The sequence below is a fragment of the Callospermophilus lateralis genome, unplaced genomic scaffold (genome assembly GCF_048772815.1).
Source record: "Callospermophilus lateralis isolate mCalLat2 unplaced genomic scaffold, mCalLat2.hap1 Scaffold_890, whole genome shotgun sequence".
NCBI lineage: Eukaryota > Metazoa > Chordata > Mammalia > Rodentia > Sciuridae > Callospermophilus > Callospermophilus lateralis.
The window spans coordinates 93,008-108,593 of NW_027517019.1; the positions used below are offsets into that span (position 1 = coordinate 93,008).

The 15,586-nt window shown below is 41.4% G+C and overlaps 1 protein-coding gene across 1 annotated transcript in view; it reads right to left on the reverse strand.

Moving 5' to 3' along the window:
- Positions 1 to 15,586, reverse strand: part of LOC143641204 (alpha-1,6-mannosylglycoprotein 6-beta-N-acetylglucosaminyltransferase A-like) — a 96,525-nt gene that overhangs the window by 28,327 nt on the left and 52,612 nt on the right. Inside the window, 2 exon segments of the mRNA XM_077108542.1 lie at positions 5,098 to 5,244; positions 12,802 to 12,951. Of these exon segments, the coding sequence (XP_076964657.1) occupies positions 5,098 to 5,244; positions 12,802 to 12,951 (297 nt within the window).

The window sequence follows — 15,586 nt, forward strand, 5'->3', positions numbered from 1 at the left end:
CCTATCAGTGAAATCCCATGTGGGGCCAGGCATTGCGTGATCACCTGCACATACATCACTTATCGGGTTTCTTATGTAGTCGTAAAGATTCTGAGGTATAGACCCAACAACTAGAATGTTCAAATCCAGATCCTTCAACAACTTATTAGCTTTGAAAAGGAAAGAGCATGACAATTTAGAGGATGTCAATGACTGAAGGCAAACAAAAGCCTTTTAAAACTTGCCAACATAAAACAAAATTCATTGGACTGGATTTATGCCCCTATTAGACCTTTTGTGAAGATGAGCAAAAAATGTTGCATTATTTTCATTTTGTGGCTTAGAGGACAAACTAATTAGCCCTTCTGCTCTAATCAGTGTAAATTAGAGTTGCCATCAATGTCACTATTTAGCAAGTAATATATCAGCAGCAGTCTCTCACCCCTCCCTACTCTTTAAGGTCCCTGCATATTTACAGGTTGCTCTAAGCACTAAGAAAATACAAAATGTTGAGCCATTATAATTTCATTCATCTACATTTATTGAGGGTTGCTTAATTTTATGAGGGAGGCATTTTGTGATTCATTAGCCCCTTTTGAATGTTATGTTCTTCCTTGCTAATTTATTGAGAACCGTCTGATCTCAGCTACTTCATCATGTATCAATCAGGAAATTTACTATAGAATAGTTTGTAAAAGTAATGAAAATCTTATTAAATATGAGACATTACTTCAGAGTAGCTATTAAATCTCCAAGGAGAACATGGGTTCTCTTTATTGGATAGGTTAAGAAAACCCAAAACAACAACAACAACAAAAACCCTGAACTCAGAGAATTTCTCATAGTTTACAAAATGTCAGAATAATGACTGGGAATCTACTAATATGTTTCCAAATATGAAGATAAAAATAAAAATCCAATTCATATTAAAGTATAAAGAACCAAGTATAACCTAAGGCATTGTGAAATGTTTTCCCCTCTGAGTATACACTGTATTTAAAAAACTTGGCCCAATGCAAAAATAAAAACAAAGTTAAACTTACAGTTAGAACTCTAGACTTTCCCTTCAAGTGAAGGCAAAAAAGAGACCCATAGGGAATTGATATGGGCCACTTTATGTTGGATGAATTGTTGATTGACATAAAAGGTTAACATAGGCAAAATAGAGATTTATAATTATACATACTCAGGTATATTTATAATTATATATATATACTTGTAAAAATTTCCCCTTTCCTGAGGGGAAAAATAAAAGATAATTTCTAGGAGGTTTTGACCCTTAGAAATCTGTAGACCTATTGACAGCTTTTTTCTAATTAAAAGCATCTTTGGGTAGGAGGATTTGGCAGCTTCTGTGAGCTGAAAGAGCAGAGGAGGCAGCCCCTCTCAAAGCTGCCTGGTGTTGCTGGAGGGAGCTACAGATGAAACCTGACCTTCTTGGGTTTCCCCCCAAGTTCATCAACATTCATCCCTCTCAGGCTTGAAGTCCTTTCTTCTCCTTTTTCTTTAAGGCCAAGCCCCATCTGTCAATCTTTGTCAGTTAACCCTGCACATTCTCCTTCCACCTGGCACAACTCCAAGTTAACTCCCCTCCTTAATCCATCTCCCTATTTCTTATGCACTCCCACTGATTATGCAGCTGTCTTATCCTTCTTCCAGATCAGATCTAGAGCTCTGAAAACAGAAAATGTGTCCTGCTGAATTCCATTAACGCAGCAAATAGTACCATGGACTCTGTAGGGATGCATTAAACATCTGTCAACTGCCCTTCTGCCTCCCAGCCCTCCGGTGGGAGCCCAGGACTGATGGAGTCATCTGTCTGAGGTCACTCACTGAGCAACCGTTGAAAGCAGTCCACACTGTCTTTCTATTGGAATCTCATTTCGAGCCTGGTGGCATCATCCCAGGCAGCAGTTCCAATGTCTGTTCTCTCTTTATGGCATAAAGAATGAAAACCCTCCGCGACCTCGGCAGTAAGCAAATGACTAAATGATGGCACTAACTGACAGAAAATAATGAACATACTTTTCTTGATAACTTCGTACTGGTTGATCTGGGCCATGTAACGTGACATCACTGACTTGGCCAAGTGTCTGGAGTGTTCTCAGTGTTGTGAGGAAACACTCAGCATACAAACAGCTGATCTGAATTCTTTAAAAGCAGTGAGGGTCATGAGTGACGATGAAAGGCTGGCTTTTTACAGACTGGGAGACTAAGGGGACATGACAATTGACAAATGCAACATGGGATTCTGAATCAGATCCAGTAACAGAAGAATAATTTTAGCAGAAAAAAATGGCAAAGTGCAAATATAGTCTTTAGTTCAGATAATACTAGGGTACTGCTATTAATTTTATTTATTTTGATAATTGTAGTATGGTTTTCTAAAATGTCACCAGAAGATGAAGCTGGATAAAGAATATACCTCAATGCTATATTATTTTTGCAACTTCTCTGCAGACTATCTTAAAATCAGTAAACAATGCAAAATTCTACTTGTAGGCATATAATCAAAAGAGTTATTATCAGGAACTCAAACAGACAGGGGTATACCACTATTCATAGTTGCATTAATCAGAATAAGAAAAAAAAAAGTGGGAACAGCTCAAATGTCCATCAGCAAATGAAAGGATAAGTTCAACATGGTAAATACATGCAATGGAAAATTAGCCTTAAAAAAATTAAAAAGGATTCGGACACACGCTGCAACATGATCAACCCTGAAAACATCACATCAAAGTGAATAAGGCAGACCTAAGAACAAATATAACATGATTCCATCAAGCCCCTAGAGTGGGCAAACTCATAGAGACATAAAGTAGGAGAGAGGAGGAGGGGAGAATGGGGAGTTACCAACGTTTAAAGGGGACAGAGTTTCTGCTTGGATGATGAATAAGGCTACAGATTGATAATAGTGATTGTTGCATAACACTGTGAATTTACTTAATGCCAGTGAATCACACTTATAAATGGCTAAAAGGTTTTATATCATGTATGATTTATCACAAAGTTTTAAAATAGGGGAAATTACAAAAAAAAAATCAATTTGGACAGAAGAAGGAACTTCTGAGATTTTCTATACCCAAAGGAAAACCTATGGATGATACACAATGGAGAAGAACAGTCTCATCAATGAATAGTGATAGGTGTGTTAATGAGCTTTATTATGGTGATCACTTTGCAATGTTTACTATTTCAAATATCAAGTTGTTTATCTTATATATATACTTCTTATTTGTGAAAAACAAACAAAAACTGCTAGGGATGACTGAAGTCTATTTTCAACCTCAAACTCTAAAGTTTCAAAATCAGTCACGTGCTGTAGCAGAGATTTCTAAACTGAGAAGTTAATCTCCCTGTTGGGAAAAGTCTTTTAAGCCTTTCCAAAATAAATAGGCTCTTCAAGACTGTTCCTGATCTCTGCGTCTAGTGCCTCCCACAGCACTGGCACCTGGCACACAGGTGAGCTAAATATTGGTGAATGAACTGACCTTTCAAAATGAAACCACTTCCATGAAGAGTTCAAGTTATACCAGTAAAAGGTAAAAAGTAAGCAAACATCCAGTTAACCGTGGTCAGATGTTATCTGGGCTACAGTTAACCTCTTTGAGATAATCTATGGTTCTTATTGATTTTCCATCTCCTTTGGCCATTTCACCAATGATACAGGGGGTTGGAGAAAAGAACTCTTAAAAATAATCAGTTCTATGAACTGATAGGATTCCCGATTCATTAATAAACATCACTAAACAATTTATTTTATGTGCTATATAACATTTGTTATACAGTTATGACAGGTTCAGAGAAAGTGACCCAGAAGGGTTTCAAAGCAGCAGCACTGAAAAAATAAATGCTTTAAAAAGTCATGGTTATGTCATGGGAGGACTGTCCATCAGTGTAATTCCCCTGTTGAAGGCCCTGAAGGACAAGGGTGTTGCTTTAACTGATGGAGAACATCTTGCAGAACCACCTACTAACTACATGGAAATAAAAAGAAAATCATTCTTAAAGTTTCTTGCACACATCTTTTTCTGGCCAGATATGGAAGTACCCAGCTTGATCATTCACACTTAGCTGCAAATGACTTGTTTATTGCTTCTAATCAAATCCAGCTTTCCTTGGTGGTGATTCATCATCTATTGTGAATTTTCAAGCTGATCTCTGAAGGCAACTGAAGCAAGGCTTCTGCAAATGGTTCTAGCAATGGCAGGACCACTTCATGGGGTGGTGCCTGCTGATGGTGGGCTAAAAACTCAGGCATATCACCTGAGTGCCCAGGGACATGTTTTGCCTCTTAAGGTTGAGGTTCTTGGAGAATATCCATGGCCCACTTTTAACTCTCTATAGCTCATCATGGAGAGTTGATTCTCCACAAATATGTTACAAATTTGTTACTCAGTTGATCTTATCCTAAGATCCCAACAAGAAGAGTTTAGCTTCAGACAAGAAGAGCTCAGCTGCAATCAAAAGGCTAGAATGTCCCTGTTGATTAGACAGTTGGCATAGAGGTGATGTGACTGAATCATTTGTTTCTCTAAGCTCCAGGATCAGGTCCCTAACCATTTCCTTTCCCACATAACCATGTTGGATGATGCTAATAACACTATCACTTCTCTGCTTTCTTTATCCCTGGTTCAGCATCTTTGGGTCCAGAAATATTTAAAAACATTTGAAAAAACTTCATGTACTCTGAAAATGGGCAGACTTTTTCCTCTTAACATTATCCCTTAAACACTGCATAACTACTGTTTATGTAGCACTTACATTGTAATTATAAGTAATCCAGAGATGATTTGAAGTATGTAAGGGGATATTCTATGCAAATACTATGCCATTTTACATAAGGGACTTGAGGATCCAGAGATTTTGGTGTCTGTGTGTGCACGCATGGGGAGGGGTGGCCAAGGGGGGCGGTCCTGGCACCAATTCTCCATAGATACCAAGAAGACTATACCTACATTATCACTAAGTAAATAGTTCTTCTTTTTTACCTCCCATGTTGCTGGGGATTGATCCCAGGACCCTGAGCACGCTAGGCAAGTGCTCTATTACTGAGCTACATCCTACCCCCAATTATTCCTGTAATTGAAAAATAGAATGATTCTGATAGATACTTACCTCTCTCAGTGTTGGCTTGCCAATGAAAAAGTCTGTGTTTTTGCTGCTTTTTGGTGGGTTGAACTTGGGATTCAGAAAAGCACATCCATTTGCAATAGCCTCCAGGGGAGCTGGGCCCTCATATGGGAACCCAAGTCCAACAAACAACTGGAAGACAGAAAAACATGCATATATAAACACATCAGTCAGGACTGGCCTCCCTGGCTCACAGGGGGCTACACTGTGGTCCATTCCTGTGAATGCCTCAGACACTCTGGAAGGGTCCCAGATCCTAGGGGGTGGGGTGGGGCAAAAAGAAGGGGCTTGTTCCAATATCTGAAAAACATCACCAGGGACTTTTAAAACCCCTGTGAAGTGGCTCAGCTTACGGTATTCTTCTTCTCTCTGCTAAAAAAAGTAAGAAAATAAGTGTTGGGAGGGGGGTTGAGGGTGGCTAGAGTATTAAAAGAAAAACAACAACAACAAAAACCAAGGCCCTACAATCATCTTTCTGTAACTCACCAGGAGACATGACTGAAAAAACACTTGCTTAACTAAACAGAAGGTTTCTTCATTGAAGCAGCAAACAACAGGCCCTTTCAGGGATGCTGGGCAGAGGGACAGAAAGGTCACTTGGCGGTTTGATTACAGTTCAAATGGAACTGCTTTAAAACAATGGTAGGTCAGTAAACACAGGTTTTCATAATGGGGTTTTCACTGGGGGACACCAACATCTTGGTTTTACTTTCCTCTGGGTGGGGGAAGAAGGTACTCAGTTGCTAAATCTGCACAGCAATGAATGTTCCTGCTCCAGCAAGCAAGCCACATGTTTCCCCCAAGGCAGACAATAGATGGCAGCAGAAACACGCTCTCTCAAAGTCTTAGGAACAACCACAGCAGCAGGGAGACACTGTGACAAAGGGGACGTGCTGCTACAGTTCAGTGGATCTGATTCCTGGGTCCAAAAATGAGATAATATCTCAGACAAATGCCTCACTCTGCATAATGTTCATGCAAGAATACTGCACACTGCTGGAGGGCTGGAGGTAGGTGACGGTGAGGTCCAAGCCTGAGTTTAGTGAGGCCTGTGTTCTTCCTACCCACATCACAGAGTCAATTCTGAAATCTCTCCAGTTCCCAAGAGGCATGTCAAGTGATAAAGCCCAGGTGGGCCCCAGGGCAGTGCTTCCTTTCATCTTCATGGTGAGAAACACCCACAGAAGGTCCTGAGAGTGGAGGAGTCTGCTGAGCTGGATTTATCTGTATGTGTGGTTCTCCCGTCCCTAGGCTCTCTCCTCAGCTCCCCCACCCCATGCAGCTGTTTTAAATGAGCAATCACTGAGATGTTTCTGCTGGAAAGCACCGGGTCCAAGCTGCTGGATTCCCTGTGCATTCCTGGAAGACAAAGGATGCATGTGTCTGGCACTCAACACAAGGGCTGCACAGAGAGCAGTCCACATGTGACACTGGAGAATCATGCAGATCCCTAAGGAGTTTTGGAGCAAAACACCTGAAGTTTCAGGTTTTCTGAAGAAACTCCCTATCCTATTAATTTTTGTATAGACAGGGCACTTAACCTTTCTTTTTTTTTTTTGCTGAAGAAATAACCTTTCATTTTCTGTAAACCTTGAGATCACACAGCCAGGGACATCCATGAGGGAGAAAGGGAGGTGGGGTGAACAGAAGGTTCAGGAGGCCTGCAGAACTCCTACTGCTGGCTGTGTCATTTCCCCTTGGAAGGAAGAGTCCCTGGAGGTCATGGGGTGAGGGTGAGGGCCTGGAAGCTGCAGCATAGAGGGAAATCTCTATTCCACTCTCCTGCTCTGGATTTCATTCTTGGTGCAGAGTGAACAGAAGTCAGATTCTCAGAGAGAACTGTTGAATACAGAGTGTGGCCCGGCACTGTGGCCCAGAGGTGGAAGAGGCCTGACAGCAGAAGAAATGCAAATAAATATTGGGATGTACTAATGCTCCAGGACATTCTCCAGGCTCTCTCCTCAGCCCCCCCCAACCCCATGCAGCTGTTTTAAATGAGCAATCATTGAGACATTTCTGCTGGAAAGAGGCCTTATTGAGCATGAAGAATCCAGGGTTTCCATCCTTAAGGCTTTTGACTTCTGTGATCTCCTCTTCCTATCACACTTTAGGAAGAATGTGCCAAAACTCTCCAGGAAAAAATAGATGACATCCATCAGGCCATGATTGGGCAGAGCACAGCATAGAACACCTGGGCCTTTTTGATTAAAAGCAGTACTAAAAGATGCAGACTAGGTTTTCATGGGTTTAGTCAGAGACCCAGCACCCACAGTGGTTCCTGACCTTTGGAAATTGAGGCCTGCCATGAAATGCCAATACCCTTATCAACCCTAAACTGTCAATAACAACTTTGGAGGAAATGGAAGAAGCACAATGCTTTTCTATTTCAATGGAAAATCTTGGAGAAAAATTTAATTAGCTCCTTCAGATCAACCAATCTGAACCTATTAATTAAAAGAATTTGAGGCTGTGGCTTAATGGACTTGAATATAACCTAGGTTTAATTATATCTGAATAACGATTTGCACCAACTCTTCTGCCTTGCTGGGACCAGAATATCTCAGTGCGAAGAAAATAAACACTTTGGGCTACCTCTCCCAAGCCTATTTAGAAGGAAGCTTGAGCAAATACCACATAATTTCTTGGCAATGGGTTTTCCTGTCACACTAATTAAGACTGCAGAAAATGCATGATTTGGAAACACCAAATAATAGTTTTCTGTCACTTCTGTCAATAAGCAAGTATTTTCTTGCTTCCTGTCTACTCATTACTTGTGACATTATGATGGAGCAGATATATTAAGGTCAAACAGCACATCTGAGAGTTGAACGACAACAGGATAGGCACAGAAAATTCACCACTTCTAGCTGGAAACTTTGGCATGCTTACAGCCTTGCCACAAACCAGTACCTTAACTGTAACAAATTGTTTTGGCCCTAATCTCCACTCCCCAGTCCTTGCACCTACTTGCAGACTTACTTAGCATGGATGAAAGAGAGAAAGAGACAGAAGTAGGACAGCATTCAAGCACTGGGGATAACCTTCTCAGGAGAAAACTGTCCATATTTTATTTAAACTGCATCTGGCCCTCAGAAGCCCAGAATCTAACAAGGATATTTCAGGTGACAGAACATCTCCATGGCTGCAACTCTAACCCCATCAGTGAGTGTTCCTAAACAGAGGGATGACATGCTCTAAAATTAAATTGTGAACTAATGCTAAGAGAAAAAGGGCAGATGAAGCACCATTCGCCTTCTTCACAGCATAGGGTGGAAACATTCCAACACAGAGACCAGCAAAATTTTTCCTCTCAGAATTTTTCTCTGTGTGAAAGGAGAAATGGAATTATTTCAAACCCATAAGTGGGGCACTCAACAAAGATTCCTTCAAACATGGACAAAGGCAGTTCTTATGATAACTGCATGGTTTTGGTCAGTTTTAGTCACTTTCTTTTTTTGGGTGGTGGTGCTGAGGATGGAAGTCAGTGTCAGCCTCCTAGGCAAGGGCTCTACCACTGTGCTATACTCCCAGCCCAGTTCTAGTCACTTTTGATGGGGCACATCAAGAATAATCCAAAATCTGGTATACTCAACATACACTTTTCTGATGATAATTAGCCGTGCTGGGGTGGCTCAGGAGGGAGTTGAGCAATGAAGTAACCTTGAGTTACCCAATAAATTGGTTATGACACAAAGTAGCAATTAACAGTACAAGCTTGGGAGTCAAGGAGAACAGGGTTCAAGTCCTGACACCGTCATTTCATACTTCCATAACTGTGACAAGTTGCCTGTCTGTGGATTCTCTGAGGCTCATGCATAATCTATTTTCTTCAGGGTTGGGACCTTCTCAAGTGCAAAATGGGGACAACAACATTGTTTTATCTCATGGGGTTGCTGTGAGGATTATGTGAAATATTTCACAGAAAAATTCAATATTCCAAAACTTGGTACTCTATAAACATTTACTAAGTAGTGGCCCAAGTTCATATACCGCTACAGTGTCACACATCTGCACATCATGGGCTAGCATCAGTAGTTGGGGTTTAGTTGTATGGAAGTTGTGCTTGTAGCATCATGTCAGCACCCAAAAAGTTTTGGATTGCAACATTTTGGATGAGGGATATTTGGCCTGTATCCAGTACCTTCTATAAGCCAGGTGTTCTTCTAGGCACTGGAAATATACCCACAAAGAGAACAAGCAAAACCTCTGGTGCAAAGTTCATGGTGCTACATGATGGCCTGGTTCCAGTGGTGGTGGAACCTCAAGTCCTGATTCTGAGAGAGGTTTCAAAACCCATCCAAGCTGTATAAGAAAAGTCATAGCTGAATGAATGTCTATTTGGCAGAGGGTGGGGAGTCAGGCATGAAGACAGGATAGGATGTGGCAGCCCGTTTGCCAAATCTGTCCAGGCCTCTATGTGAGCTGGCATGGTGGGGAACACAGGATCACCATGGTTTACCAAGGCTTGGAGGGGAAAAGAAATAAAGTCTGGGTAGAGAAGGGTACAGGTATAGCATGAGCACTAGTAGCAGCTTCACCTGGCAGGCCACAGTCAGAGATGTTCTGACTGCAGAAAGGAAGGTATCTTGTCTGGCTCCTACGTCAGAACTGCAGACACCCTTGCATGCCAGTGTTAAATGTGAATACCCTATTTAATATCACAAATGTAATAGGAAGCTTCCTGAAGCAAGAAGAGGAAGGTGGACATGAAGAGGTTACGATTAGGAAGGTGAAGAAAGAAAATATATTACAAGAGATGGAGATTTACATCAAAATTAAAAACATGCTACTCTAGCGAATCCTGATTTGCTGACCTCAACTGATCTCTTGGAGTTTGCTGGACTGAATGACTTGTCTGTGGTCCTTTGATAAATAATTCATTCATCCAAATTTTTATCATTTTCTCTAGATTCTCATCTCTTTCAGTGTTTCATTAATTCCTCCTGTCTTTCCAGATTCCCTGAAGCAAGAGTCTGCTGGAGATGCCTGGGCCCCTAATGGCATGCCAGGACAAATTATGCTGAGCAGAGGGTTTCCTGGGCTTGGTGCAGAGATTCAAAGAGGGCTCATAAAGAAAAATAATGAGTCTAGAGCTGATTAAACATCAATCATTTCTTCAAACCTCTCGAGGAGCTCAGGCTTGTTCCCTCTCCAGTATTGAGGCTGAAGACCTTGTGAATCTACTTTATTCCACAGTCCTCAGCAGCTCTACGTCTCCACTTCCAAGGTGGATTGGAATAAGTTGCTTTTAAATTGCTCAGAAACACAGAGGAAGGAGTTGGAAGCAGAAAGGGTTATAAATGCAAAGGCTGACCGGCCTTCCATGTCACTACTGCAGAGGCCAAGATCCATTCATTTTAGTGCATGAGGGTGTGTTCTGGGTGTGAGGAGAATCTCAGTGATACACTGCCTTAGCCTCATCCTATTTGCTAACTGTTTGAGCCATAGTTCCACTTGGAGTATTTTAATATATTCTTTTCAGATAAGCAGGCACTATGTAATGGGCTCAGGGACATGCTCAGAAGTTACCCTTTTTTCAAGGATGAATACATGTCCCTCATGCTAAAATTCAAGCTGTCCTCCTTGGCTGTTGGCCACTCTGACATCGTGGCTGGGGTTTTATGGGCCTCTTCTTGTTCTCTCCTGGACATCAGGGACCTCAGTTTTGGCCTATTTCCTATTCTATGACAGGGTAAGTGGATGGTAAGTAAGTAAGGGTTCTTTTAATATTTGCAAGGCTGAGCAAGACATTCATGAGGCTGGGTTAATAGAAGTGTGTGAGACAGTAAAGACATGCTCCTGAAAACCAGCTCTGCCAAATGTTATTTTAAAGGAGCTTGAACTTTTTCCACAACCTGATGTGGAGAAAAGTAAAATGAGGCAAATAGCAAAAAATAGCACTGCTGTTAAAGGGCCCGGACATCCTGATGATTCTAAAATATCAACATAAGACAGGAGGTGATGGGAAGCAAATGGTAAAACGGGACACACGTCATTCCTGGAGGGCTTCAAATAATCATCTGATTACAGGTGACCTTACAAGGAAATAATATCTTCATTAAAACAAGGACTTAAAGAACTGACAGAATATTTTGTTCATGCTATTGCACAAATAACTTGAAGGTTGAAAGGATAAAATATATTTACAAATGAAGAAACTGAAGCAGAGGAGATAGATACTCTTTGATAGGTTGGTTTCCATTGAGTTTGGGTGTTTATGAGGCTGGTTCATCAACAGCCTAGCAGAGATTTCATTTGCAATTAAAACAATCACGAGTTAGAGTGACCTCCTCAACTTGACCTCAATTTACCATAGGCATGTCCAGCTCTCCAGAGTTAACAACCCTACTAGCACTGTCTACCTCTTAAAGCTGTTGTGAGATTCCAAGAGGATAGCACATATGAATGTACCTTCTAAATAAGATCAGCGATGGCTAACATGCTACAAAAGTTTATTTGTTCAACCTCTCTGCCCTATCTTGAATATAAAAGCAAAGTGAGCCAAGGACCAGAGTTAAGAAATCCACCCGTGATAATAAACTTCTCTATGCTTTAGGAAACACTAGTGGAGGGATCTGCTTGTTTTGTTCACTGTTGCATTCCTTGCACAATGCCTGGTATATACTAGTTGTTCAATAAGTATATGCAAAATTCATAAAAAAAACTTATTAGTAAATATAAGAAAGCATATCAAATAAATTAAAGGGCTTTCACGGCCAACTCTGTTATTCACAAGCTACCTAACTTCATGTGATACTTTAATGCAGGAATATAGAAAGGGCATAGCCCACAAAGCCCCAGACCATTATGCTCTAGTGTAGTACAATAACACTCAGTGGCTCCCCAACTATCTATGTGCAGTGTCTGCATGCCTCTTTCTGTGACCATTGACCCTTATTTCCTGTTGTATTTAATCATCCACTATTTTCCAATACTTTCTAGATAGGTTGCTTTCTAGTTTTCTCCTGAATATGCCATTGGCACCTTGGCTACCTGATTCTGTCTCTTTATATGGTTCAATAGTAGGTGTATCCATACCCCAGCAATCTCTTATATCTGTGATGATGATTTCTCTGCTCCCTGAGGCAGCAGGGATTTTTCTTCCATATGAACCTCTTCTTTTTTTTTTCTGGTGTCCAGGACATACTTGCTAAATGAGGAGGTATGAGGAAAAGCTGGTTAGGGACCCAATTTGATTCCTTGAACACAGATAACAGAGTGAAGAGTTCATTAACCCTGGCTTACTGTGAAGAGGCTCCTATTCTAGCAGAAGGACTGTCCTTTAAGATAGAGCCTTACCTTTCCCATGTTTGGCCCTACTCCCAGCCCCTGGCTTATTGCCTAGCACAGAGAAGATCCTCTGTAAATTTTTTTTTATTATAAAGTTTCCTGACTTCCCCACTTATTTTTAGTTAGTTCAGGAATTGTGCAAATAACAATTTTTGAAAAAAAATTAATTGCATTATTTTTTTGCCAAAATCAATTAACAAACAGTAGCAACCTCCTTTCCCTATTCACTAATTTTTTTAGTGACAGCTGCTAGGAAACTACTGCCCAATCAAGGCCTAAAGAGCTATTGCATTGTTAGAAAGAAAACAAGAAAGAATCTGATCGCATTTTTAATGCCAAGGGAAACAAACCTGTAAAGAGCAACTCTGGTCAATGTTTACAAATCTACTGAAAACTCACCTTGGTTTCTCGGAGAAGAAATTGCAGGTCTCGTCCACTGAGTATGCCATGGTTTTTCACGTAACTGGAAATATTCTTTGTGCTGGAGCCATAAACTGTTGCATGCACTTCCATATATGTGTGGATGATGTCCAAATAGATCTTTCTATTCTAAAACGAGGGCACAAGCAGAAAGCATTTCTTGTTTTATTTGCTTAACAACCTGTCTGGAAGGATGGAGCTTCTAAGAGCTAGAGGCCTCAGGGGTGGGCATTCTTATCGTGGAAATGGCAGTAGTTTGGCAATCCAAATTCTGGACTTTCTTTTTTAAGGTTAAAAATAGTCATATTGCTACTGTATAACTATGCAAGAAATACACTATATTACAACATATTACTGAGTACCAATGACAACTCATTGCCACTCTTTGGAAGTATCGTCCTCACTTTGTAAATTACCAGGGATCCTCAAGTTGCTTTTGGCTCATCCTCTTTATGGGGGAGAGAGTTTGGAGATGGAAGACCCAGAGAAGGCAGAAGATTGGACTGGAATGTTTATCTGGAGATGCTAAGCTGTCCCCAAGGAATACAAACATCCCCAGCTCTTGCCAATATTTCTAGTGATGATTAACTCATGTTGTTGGAATTGGATCCCACTTAATTCTCGTCATGGGGAGAGAAGAGTTTCCCACAATATGTATCGATTGACTCAGTAGCTGGAGAGAGAAGAATATCCAGGTAGGCAAAAGTAAAAAAAGGGATAAATGGAAACTCTGGTAAGACCAGAAACATTCAAGAGTAGTTTTACTTTTTATTCTAGAAGCAAAACCAAGCCCCCCTTTTTTTGTATTTGTAGGAACTGGATTTGAAGCATATTTTCTGAATCAAAACCACCTATAAAGTGGAAACCAGATCACTTTTTCTTCCTCTTCGTGTTTCCGTGTGACTAAGTTGTGCAAGCTGGATTTTGTACAGCTTGGTTGTTTGGTGTTTTATTTATTTATTTGAAAGCTGAAAAATTCAAGTTCTGTAATGTTTTCCAGTTGTATGAATGTGGGACAAGGCTTTCCCATTCTAAGCCTGTTTCAGACACTTGAGGCAAATCTATTAATAGAAAGTTCTGTGACTCAAACCCATAAGGGACACAGGGTGTGACAACAGTAGCCATGGAGCACAGGGAAGAGGAGGCAGGCTCTGAATGCAGCCAGTCACAATTTGCCCTCTGCCACTCACTGCCCTCGTGACTATAACACAGGACTCTCAGTCTAGGGGAAAACTTTCAAATCATATATCAGAAATATTCATGAAGGATACAACAGCAAGTCCACATTCTCTATTTTACAGATCAGGATGACTTGGCATCAAGCAAGCTACTCCCTGAAGACTAACATATAAATAACATGAACGCTTGAGCTGCAAGTTTAATTCCAGGTGAAGTTTGGTGAGGCTGCTGGGCATAGTGATGAGGAACCATTTATAAATCACAGCTTCCCACTTGGGAGTTTGAGCCATGCTTAGGGCCATCTACCTGGGAAAGGTTAATTGGAGGGGCTCTGGGATATGGTTCTTATGGTAGACATGTTTGGTAACTCTTGCCTCACACAACCTCTTCTCAGGGACCCTGCCTCCTCCCCTGCTAATGGAACTGGGGGACCCAGGGATGGTGTGGTAGGCTGAAGCAGATGAAGAAAGTCAGAATCCTGACTCAGAGGGATTCCTGACAGATGGTGATAGACATTATAGCAAAAAGGTCATTCAGTGTTGGAATCTGTGAGGTCATAGACCAGGGAACAGGCCCCGAGGAAGCCAGAGGCCAATTGTGGTGTGGGAAAAGAATCAAGTAAGTACTAAAGGGAAGGAGGGGATAGGCACGGGCAGATGGTAATGAGAGGGACTGCACTGAGACATCCCAGTGAGAGAAAGGAGGAAAAGGAGGGAGAGAGGGGAATAGAGAGGAAGAAGGGGCAAAGGGGAAGGGGGAGATGAAGGAGGAGGAGGAGGAGGAGAAGATAAAAGCAAGAAATGGAGAGAAAACTAGGGCCCACCCACGAGCAGCCATTCCCTATTCTAAGTGTGCCAGGTCTTTCTGGACACTTTCAACAGCAGCGGCTACCCAAACTCTTCCTGGACCCCACCCTACATTTTTATCTACTGAGGGCTGATTCCAATCACACAAAAGGAGGCCTCTCAGGACATCCTGCTGGCCTTGAGGCAGAGATTGGGGGTGGGGACAGGCATCTGTCCCTTATAAAAAGGAGACACCGCCCCATGAAAAGTCAGCTGCTAAATAGTGAGGGTGGACCACAGGCCCCAGGTAAGACCTGCAGCAAGCTACAGGCAGAATAGGGAATGGTCCATCTGCTTCCCACCCTGCAGAAAACCATTCATGGCAGACTTAAGAGTAGAGTTCCCAGAGTAAATGTCTGTGAAAGAAATGATACACTAGGTTACATATGTACTGTCAGCAAATCCCAGGAAAGGTTGGGGCACCTTGAAGCATAACAAGGTGGCAAGTTTGGGCAAATAGAAAGAAGTCTACATAAAGGCTAATAAAGTCTTTGAACTCTTTAACACTAAGGCATGGTGCAGTCAGAAAGCAGGAATTATATTCAGAGAGGATTTATAGAATCTCACAAATGAGAAAATCCCCATGGATGATTGGAGGGAAAACTGTCTCAAGTATAACTCTAACCTTTGAAGCTGACATGGTAATTAGTTAACTCAGCCTTGGTTCTCTTGCTGACACTTGTCAGAGTTTGGTAGAAATCTCGTGAGTCTGAACCACACTATTTATTCCAGGTAAAGGT